The sequence below is a fragment of the Poecilia reticulata genome, unplaced genomic scaffold, assembly GCF_000633615.1.
Source record: "Poecilia reticulata strain Guanapo unplaced genomic scaffold, Guppy_female_1.0+MT scaffold_696, whole genome shotgun sequence".
Taxonomy (NCBI): Eukaryota; Metazoa; Chordata; class Actinopteri; order Cyprinodontiformes; family Poeciliidae; genus Poecilia; species Poecilia reticulata.
The window spans coordinates 1-10,538 of NW_007615443.1; the positions used below are offsets into that span (position 1 = coordinate 1).

At 39.5% G+C, this 10,538-nt stretch overlaps 1 protein-coding gene across 1 annotated transcript; it reads right to left on the minus strand.

The window, feature by feature from the left end:
• Positions 1-5,429: 5,429 nt before the first annotated feature.
• Positions 5,430-10,087, minus strand: LOC103461165 (zinc finger protein 239-like). Its single transcript, XM_008403495.2, has one exon. It carries the CDS (start codon positions 9,658-9,660, stop codon positions 7,639-7,641), a length of 2,022 nt encoding a protein of 673 aa, XP_008401717.2. The 5' UTR covers positions 9,661-10,087; the 3' UTR covers positions 5,430-7,638.
• Between the last annotated feature and the right edge of the window lie 451 nt (positions 10,088-10,538).

Below are 10,538 nucleotides of genomic sequence, written 5' to 3' on the forward strand. Positions count from 1 at the left end.
CATCCATCCATCCATCCATCCATCCTCTTCCGCCTATCCGGGGTCGGGTCGCGGGGGCAGCAGCTTCAGAAGCCACCCACAATGTATATTAGCATGAGTTTGTGAGCCGGTAACCCACGTGATAGCTGCGCTGTGACGTAAAATGGGCATTAGCCAATGAAAGGCGGACCCTGTGGTGAGGTCTATATACATTGTGGACTACCAGACCGACAGAAAGTTTTTGCGTCAGGACTCGGAAAAAAAATGGTTTTCCATCAGTGGGGTATCTGTACAGGCGATGTCAGGTATCCTGATCGTGTTTGTGAAAATCTGTGAATAAAATTCACAGATTTCCAAAATCTGAAACGGAAAGCCTTGCTTGGATTAACGCTTGTGCACGACCGCATTTGCAGCTCAACCGTCATAGGATCAATAAGAACAAAGTGTCTGCTGGCGTAAGTATTATTGCTTTGCTTTCTTTGTGTTTAGTGAATGAAAAAAATAAAGTCAACACATCCATTATGAAAACATTTTAGCCAAGTACAGCATAATGGCAGTATCGATACAACTTCTACATCCTGAAGCCTGTCTGTTGCAGCCTTACGTTAGCTGAACAGATCAATATGCAATGTGTACCATATCTGACATACATTAAAGATTTTATTTCACCTGAAAAGGCTTTTTACTAAACTGTAATCGTGTTAGCCACGCTAGCACCGAGTACCGTGTATCAGGCGTAGGCACATTCGAACCCTCAAAACCATGAATGYCCGACTTACCCAGCCTTGCAAGAACAATAGGCATCAGTGATCTTGTCCACAGCTATATTTATGCTGAGGGTCTGARGATCTGCTGTTTTCCTCATCGACTGGTAGCATTTAGCTGCAACTCGCACAATGTTAGAGGCATCGCGTGGATAAAACATCTTGATGTCCAAAAAAGATGACATGAACTTGTTGGTTCCCTTGTCCATTGTCGTGGCTGATATTTTGTGAAAATCCGGCAGAAATGCTAAACTAATCAACTCAGAAATACTCTGCAGAGTCAGTTGAAACGAAAAATCCCATAGAACCTAAGCTCTGCGAGGAGGTTAATGTGACATGAAGTCACGTGGGACTTTCGAGGGGCGTTTCTGGGCGGAGCTTGGTAAGGTCCATCAAAGAGCGGCACAACAGTAAACAGACATAATCACTACTGACGTCACTGTACATCTACCCAAACATAACGTTCATTAACTGAACTCAAATAAAATACATACATTTAGAAAATATTTTGCGGCCCTATTACAGCCGACCAACCGAGCCAACACAAGCGCGAGTCATTAGCATCATTACTTTAGCCTGGTGCTAACTCCAGCTTCACATTCGGCTGGGCAGTTCAGTTCTGTTGAAGCACCTTTTTTCAGCCAGACGGAACTTATCAGAGGCTACTAGCGTTATAATCTATATATATTATTTATGACTCAGCTTACCTGTGAACAGAAAGCACAGCGGTTTTGGTAACTGCTCCTAATATCTGCTGTAAGCCGTTTTCTTAGCAATGGCGGACTTTTTCAGCCCGCCAGCCAGAGCGTCAACCGCCGTTGCATACGACGCGGAGCGCCCTCTAATGGCTAAATTCATACGTTGTTAGATTCTAACGCTAGTTTCTCGCTGCAAGCAAGGGCGTAGGAACAAGTTTATCATTGGGGGGGGGACACATATCGGAAACTTGAAAGATCCGTAAATACCTTGAGCAAAAATGTCAAACAATGGTGTCATCAACATGTTACTCTAATCTGACCCATTGTAACGCGTAATCTAACGTGTTACTATTTATAATCCAATAATCAGTATCCAAGTTAAGTATTTGTGAATATTTTTAGAAAACACATTTTGTTGCTTTCTTCTTTTTCCTTGGGGAGATAGGTTTCATATGTAACACCAGCGACACAAACGATGGAGGGAAAAGAGATGCACATTTTCTAGCTGATGAATGCATTTTTCATTGAGTGATCAAATTGCTCTTTCAATTCTGATCTGAGGCCCCATAATGCGGCACGCCGCCGCATGCTCAGCGTGTCGCAGCGCCTCGTGCATCTCTGGATCTTTGCAACTCGGTGCGGATCACGCGCGCCGCTCTCCCAGGACCTCAACTATAAACCTTGGGGCTGGTACAGTTTATAATCAGTTAACTCAGACATTGTGATTAACATTAGAGTTGCTATACCTGTAACTATCCTGGCTCCCTGGCTGGGCTGGCAGTTTTGGCGGGTCTGAATCGCTGCCAACAAAAAACTCCGCTTCATCTCCAAGACAACGAACAAAATGTGTCCAGTTTTTGGCTTTTCCTTGCTCTCTTTTTTTTTCCATCCTTCTCACTTTGCCGCTCCACTCCAATTCAAAAGAGCAGAACAAATTTTATGTTTTTTGRACAATAACCATTTTTGTTGCTAAGAGATGAGTATGTTTACTGGTAACCAAGTGCCACGAAGTTAACTTCAGATTTTTACTTTTGCAAAATTTGCCAACTGTAAATGTCTTATATCTAATCAGGTAAGCATTATTTCAAAAGAGTTTATGTTTTATAAACTATGTAACTTGTTAATTTGGTTTTAAGAGATAAGCGGGGTATTTTTCTGGTAACGAACTGCCACGAAGTCTAAATCGAGATTTTTACTTTTGTGTTGAATGTGTTAAATACATTTATGAACAATTACAACAACAAAAAAAACTATTCTGCAAAATTCACCAACTGCACAATTCTTGTTAGTGTAAAATAAGTGGTAGCCTATTTCAAAAGAGCGGGAGAAACATTATATTTTTTTATCAATAAGAATTTTTGTTGCTATGCTGTTAATCTGTTGCTTAGAGATGATCGCGTTTTCTGGTAACCAAGTTCCACAAAGTAAACATCTGATTTTCACTTTTGCAAAATGTACCAACGATAAATTTTCTTGTATCTAAGCTGATACGCTCTTTCAAAATACTGCTTATGTTTTATAAACCAGAGCACAAACATTTCTAATGTAACTATTGCCCACATTAAAAGTAGGCTTTTTCCTAAAATAAGCTTTTTAGCTATTTTGTTTATTCATTAACCATGTTTAGCCGTCGTTTTTCTTCATGGAGAAGTTCTATGAGCAGCGCGCAGCTGAAGCTTTGCTTCCTGCTCTGGAAAAAAGCATCGGAAACCGTTCAAATGTTAAAGACCGCTTACAAGGATGACGCTATGTGTCAAGCTCAAGTTTACTCATGGTTCACCCGCTTTAAAAATGGTGAAATGTCAATTGATGATCAACCGCTTTTTTCCGGAGCAGGAAGCAAAACTTCACAGCCGCGCTGTGAAGCCGGAATTAATTTAATTAATTTTTATATCTTCACACTCTGAAACTCCACCTGGCTCTCCTATGCCTGATCTGCTCCTCTCATAATAAAATAATTTAGCTTATTTAAAAATTAAAAACAGTTCATACATATTTAATTGAAGGAAGCGCTCTGCTAAGGTGCTGTTGTGGGCCTTCAAAATAAAAGCATGCGAGTGGAAGATTTTTAAATTCTTCGCAACTGAGGTGAAATTATTGGGGGGGACGAATGTGACTCTCTTCAATATTGGGGGGGGGGGCATGTCCCCCCCATCCCCCCCGCTTCCTACGCTATGGCTGCAAGTAACCTTTAGCATAAAAAAAAAGTAAAATATCTTTCATAGTAACAAATCATATGAGATTGATTTGAAGAGGAGCAGCATTTTGTCCAGCATTATTTTCACCATGAGAGAAAGCAAGGAGAGTGTTTACCTGGACAACAGACTGGACTGGAGACGCAACAGTGATGAAGGGGCAGACTGGAATATGAGGACGTACTTAGCTTCAATCCTTCAGTGTTTGTCAAGATCTTAAGGCTGCATCACAGGAAGTCACTTAGGAAGATTCAACAAGTTGAGAAAGAAGATTGATTCTGTTCTGGAGCATATGGTGATGATTGTGCAAAGGATTTTTTATAAAATTTAGATAATCATTGACAATCTTGAGTATTCTCTTTTTGAGAATGCCATACAAGAGCAGTTTCAATCAGAGGCATCTTCACATATGTTGTAATACTGACTGCTACAGGAGATCCTTCCTGCCCAGTGCTATCAAATGTTTACGGAAGCCTAGGTGAAATACATCATAGCAACATTTAATTTTGCTTTTGGATTAATAGTTTTTTTTTTTTACTTAATAGAACACCCCAGCAACTCGTGTTTAACTTTTTTAGAGGTTTCAACTTGCCTCTATTGGTTTAATCAGATTCTCAGAGGCTGTTTACTGTCAAAATCAAGTTTGCTCTTGCTAACAAATGTACTTTTTTTTTTTTTTAATTGTACAAAAAAGAAAAGGTGCAAATTAATATTGAACCACACGAGGGCAGAAGGGGTCCATGACTGATGCATCCTGCTCTACAGTTGGCTTCTGCTTAAAAAAAGTGTTGCAGAGAGCAGCACATTTAATGAGCATATCTGTTTCCAGATGTGTGCTTTGTTGCACTCTATTATTTTATCAAATATTTAATTAATTTAATTTTACTTATTACATTAGAACTCATTTAAAGATAAATACCTTTATTTATATTCAATTGAATGCTTACATATAATGCAAGCAAAAAATTGTTAGGATTATCTTGATAAAGTGAGAGTAAGTTGATATATATATATATATATATATATATATATATACTTTTTTTTTTTTTTCTTATTACATTAGAACTCATTTAAAGATAAATACCTTTATTTATATTCAATTGAATGCTTACATATAATGCAAGCAAAAAATTGTTAGGATTATCNAATGCTTACATATAATGCAAGCAAAAAATTGTTAGGATTATCTTGATAAAGTGAGAGTAAGTTGATATATATATATATATATATATATATATATACTTTTTTTTTTTTTTTTAAAGTTAGGGTCTTAAACCACATCTGATGTTATCTGTGACAACAGTCACCCAGTTTGCTCTCAACTTCCTGTACTGATATGTGATATGCTAGCTTTTCTCTCAACTTCCTCAAACTTCAACAACACATTAAAAAAAGAACACTGACTAATTTCTTTTTTTTTCACTCTACCAAAGGTGTGAAAAAAATGACCGCATGATGAAGGTCGTTTCAGACTCAGTACAAAAAAGTCATAAAAGGATATATTACCGAATGTACCAAGATGTTAACACTTTGTGTGTTAACTCAGATCTTAGCATTATGCACCTCGTTAAAACATTTGATCTATTTTGGCTATATAAAGAAATAAATAATGCTGCTACAGAAAGAGCTAACCACAAAGAGCAGGTCGTTAAAGTTTGATCATGTTGCTGGATAAGTAGTGGTATTAATTTATAATATCATGAGAACTTAGGTTGCTTTCACACAAAGCCACACTGGAGCATACAGGGCAGGATTAAAGAACTGTTTGTTTACAAAAAAATAATTAGAAAATAGATTATCAAAAATATTTTAATATTCTAACTTGAATAAAGCAACATCTGAAAATAGACAGCTTTCTAAGACAATAATTTCTGTGTATTCTTACATATCACACAGGAATTCAAAAGCACACAAAATAAAACTGACTGCTACAATTTTCAAAACTGTTTCTCTTGTATTAAGTGTCTTAGTTTCCAGTTGTTTATTCAAACATTCTTTTCCACACAACAATAAATGACAAAGAGAGAGCTGAGATCTTTGGTAAGTCACACACAAGAAAGTTAAACAAAAAAAAAATTCATTGCTTAATATGGTCACATGATTGAAACTGAATTGGTTTTGAGATAGCAACATGTCACCAGCCAGTGATGAAGCTGTATCTTAACTGCTATTAAAAAATAAAACGGTATGCGTAAAAACCAGCAAAGAAAACAACAATCAAGTAAAGGCAGCACACAAAATTAAAATCCTTTGGGATGACAAAACACATTTTCACTTTCCTGGTTGGATTTTAACAACGAAGTGCACAACGTCAGCAGGGATAGAATGAAACCCTGAACCGTTATTAAAGTTGTTGTTTTTTTAAATAAAACAAAAAGAAAAACCACTGATGTCATGATCTCACCAGGAGTGCAGAGGAAAGCCAGGCATAAGGCATGGGCCTGGTCGCTTCAATCAAAGTATGCCAAAGTTTAAAGAATTAAGATATTAAAAAAACAAAACATTATTAACATGTTCTGTCATAGAGAGCGTGCCAGAGGCTGTATGGAGCATGGAATAATGCAACTCTATGAACGTGTCAGCGGGCTGATGCTAACTTCCCATCACTTACATGAAAGACAAATATGGCTGTTTGGAAATATATCAAGTCATGAGAAACATATTCATGGTGTGGAAACTTGCGCTATTAGTAAGGTGATAATCAGTCAAGCAGCAGACTTCATGCTAGGTACCAGAGTAGGTAATCTGACTAACGAACATCTAGTTGCTCTACCATAAAAAGAGCAGAACAGCAAAAAAAAATGATAATGTTCTCTTGAGCGAGCAGTCAGGAATTAGGATTTAAAATGTGATAATTAATGTACCTCAATATGTTAAAGTATTTACGCAGCAAAAGGAATAAACGTTCCTTAAATGCAAAATGATGATGTGCATTTTTATTTGAACCTTGTGCGTATAGGTCCTTATACCATCAAGTCAATCTGAACTAATGACATACAACAACATTTAATTTCCCTTTGGGATTAATGAAGTATATTTGAATTTGAATTTATGTCTTAAGAAATACCTATTACCTCAGCATCTTTAATCATTAATCATACGTTATTTTGCTGTCAGAATATTATAATGGTCCATGCCTCGGTAGAATAGTTCTTAAGTCCTTAGCAAGCTGGCAAAAATTAAAGGAAACATCTTTTAAAAAAATTACAACCATTATTACACCAGCACCTGAGATAATAACAACCCATTACAATCTTTTTTTCTTCCATTTTGTTGTCATTTTCAGCTAAAAGCGTTTTCAGCGGCAAAGAATTCTGTGACATTTTTCAGAAAAACCATAGCTGATGATGTTTGCAATTTTTACAGGATTTCTAAACATTTTCCATGTAAAAATTTACAAATTTCTAAACTTAAATTCTCAGAATTCTCAAAATCTTATGTTAATTTCAACATTTAAAATTCAAGTTCATTATGAACAAACAGCAGATTTTTCTACAGGCAGGCAGCAGGCTTTAAATGTTTAAATATGGAGCCTGGAAACATAGGAAATAGTAAGAAATGAAGAAAATAAGGAGTAGAACAAGAGAGGAAGATGGGAGGAAAGGAAGGGAGAAAAATAAGAGGCACACAAAACAAAGTAAACATTCATGAAAGGAAGGAAAAACACATGAAAGAAAAGTTCAAACAATAAAGGAAGCAAATAAATTAAGGATAGAATGAATGACAGACATAGAATAAAGGAATTAAGGAAGGAAGGCAAGAAGGAAATGAAAAGCAAACAATAGAGGAACAAAAAAAAGAAAAAATACCGAAAGGAAAAGAAAGGAGGAAGATGGAAACAAGGTTTAGACAGTTTTTTTCCAGAGTGTGCAGAAAATTTATGTTATACCTGAAATGTTGAATAAATTTAATTCAAAACTAAGCTATAGCCTCTTGACATCTAGTGACTTATCTCAAGTTTCCTCACTTGCTCTTTAGATACCTTACAATACATTTAACATGTTATTCAGTGGAGTCTTGTGCTTCACCTGAGTGGATCCGCTTGTGTTTGTTCAGTTTTGACCAGGTGGAGAAGTCCTCTCCACAAGTAGTACATTTATAAGGCTTCTCGCCTGTGTGCATCCTCATGTGGCCCTTCAGGTCGGTTCTGTGGCCGAAGTTTCGACCGCAAACCGTGCACTCGTACGGTTTCTCGCCCGTGTGCGTCCTGATATGTCTCTTCAAAGTCGTCCTGGTGGCGAACTTCTTCTTGCAGTAGGAACACTTGAAGGGCTTCTCCCCCGTGTGCACCCGCAGGTGGTTTTTGAAGGCGGAAGAGTCGGCGAACTCTTTGCCACACTCTTTGCACGTGTAGGGCTTCTCGCCCGTGTGAATCCTCATGTGCTTCTTCATATTGACACACGAGCTGAATGTCTTTCCGCACGTGTTGCAAATGTACGGCTTTTCCCCCGTGTGGACCCGGAGGTGCAGGTCCAGGTTGTAGCGGCGGTTGAAACCGTTTCCGCAGACGTCACATTTGTAAGGCTTCTCAGCGGAGTGGATGACCAAATGCTTGTTCAGGTCCCAGCTCTCTCTAAACATTTTTCCACAAGTGTCACATTTGTAAGTCTTTGCGACTGTGTGAGTCTTCATGTGGAATTTGTAGTTCTTGAAGTTGGACATAACTTTGCCACATCTGTCGCACTTGTAGGGGTTTTCCACCTTCTCCTCTGCTTCGCTTGATTCGCTGTCGTCGGTATTGGACAGAGGTGGGTCGGGATCTTGATTTGATGTTGTGCTTTCTTTGCTGCGTGTGTCATACTTTTTGACTTCTTTGCTTCTAGTTGATGTGGAACCTTTGTCTCTATTCATCCTTTTTTGCGGCGACTCAGAACCCTGACCATCTCTTAGCCTCTTGGTCGATGTTGCTTCCATGCTTTGTGCATCTTCATGGTGAGATTTTCCAACATTAGTTGCTTCTTTGTTTTGATTTCTTGATTTATCTTTGGATTTAAAATGTGGGGCTACCTTTTTCCTATCCCTTGATGTTTTACTTGGCACTATCTCTGTTTCCTGACTGTGGTCACTCTGTGTTATCTCAATATTTCCAGTAGAAGACGCTTTGTTGCCGCCATGTTCATCATTTTGTGCAGACTTTGAAATTAGGTTGGAAGTTTCTTCCTCCTCTTGAGGTTTTATGTTATAATCTGTGTGTTGATTGGCGGCAGTCTTCTCGCTGAGAGTTGTATCTGTAGTTGATCTTGCGCCTTCTTGTCTGGGTTTCTTGAGCGATCTTGTTGAAGTCAGTGTTCTCCCATCTTTTGACTTTGTTTTTGATGGTGGATGTGTACCTCCATGCAAAGGTGTCCTCTCTGGTTTATGATTTTTCTTTGAGGTGTGTTCTGTTCTATCAGTCGATGTCACAGCCTCTTTGATACCACCTTGGCTTGATGTTTGCTCTGTACTTTTGGCTGACGGTGCACTCTTATCACAGTTTTCATTCTGAGATGTTTGATCAACATTTTCCATTGATGTTACTCCTCCTTCTCGAATTTCCTCGCTTGGTGTCAGCTCAGCAGATTTGGTTAATGTGCTCTTATCTTGGTTGCTTGTACTAAACGCTCGACTGCCTTGATCTTCTGCCATCTCAGTTGTGGCTCGTGTCTCATTTTGATATTCATCAACTGGTGTTAGCACAGTCAAGACGGAAGCCTCTGGCCTCCAACCTTGATTCACCTCAGGTTGACTTGGCTCAACACTTGGAGTTAAAATGTGACTTTCATCTTGAATCTTACTTGCTTCTAGTTCACAGTTTCTTCCCGGTGTTGAGCTGTTATTGTAACCTGTACACATCCTTGTTGGTGTGGCCCCATTGCTTGAAGCTGGTGTTGTGAACTCAGTATTACTGTTTTGTGTTAGGTCAGTGCTGCCTATCAACACTGAGCTTCCAACATGATCTTTCCCCAACTGTGTCTGTTCTGTAATGCTGGTTGATGTTTCATTTAAATCATCAAAGCTCATATTTAATGATTGTTCAGGACTCATACTGGAGAGTGCAAAGGTGTTGTCATCAATTTCATTCAAGATGTCTTCATAATTTGCATCTAAAAATGCATCATCAAATGCTTCCTCTGAGTTTGTAGCTAATGCTGGGCTCCTCTCAGCTGAAGTTGGCGCTGCGTGTCCAGTTGGTGATGTCCCTCTATTGTCATGTTGGATTTCGGCTCCACCTGAAGTTTGAGAAAGATGTTCCTCATTCACCGACGGTGTCCCTTCCTTCCATCCAGACTCTACAACTCTGTTTAAGCTCTTAGACGCAAGATTTGCATTTGCTCCACTCTCTTTTTCAGGACCTAATGGCTGGGACTGACCACTGGTGGTATTCGGACAAGAAGGTGGAGTCGGTGTGGAGGCTGGGACTTCTTGCAGTTGTGAAAGCTGCAGTCGTTCTTGTTGCCGCAAAGGCTGCGGCCGTTCTTGTTGCCGCAAAGGCTGTGGGCGTTCTAGTTGCCGCAAAGGCTGCGGGCGTTCTAGTTGCCGCAAAGGCTGCGGGCGTTCTAGTTGCCGCAAAGGCTGCGGGCGTTCTAGTTGCTGCAAAGGCTGCGGGCGTTCTAGTTGCTGCAAAGGCTCTGGGCGTTCTAGTTGCTGCAAAGGCTCTGGGCGTTCTAGTTGCTGCAAAGGCTCTGGGCGTTCTAGTTGCTGCAAAGGCTGCGGGCGTTCTAGTTGTTGCAAAGGATGCAGCCGTTCTAGTTGCTGCAAAGGATGCGGCCGTTCTAGTTGCTGCAAAGGATGCGGCCGTTCTAGTTGCTGCAAAGTCTGAGGCCGTTCTAGTTGCTGCATAGGCTGCGGCCGTTCTAGTTGCTGCAAAGGCTGCGGCCGTTCTAGTTGCTGCAAAGGCTGCGGCCGTTCTAGTTGCTGCAAAG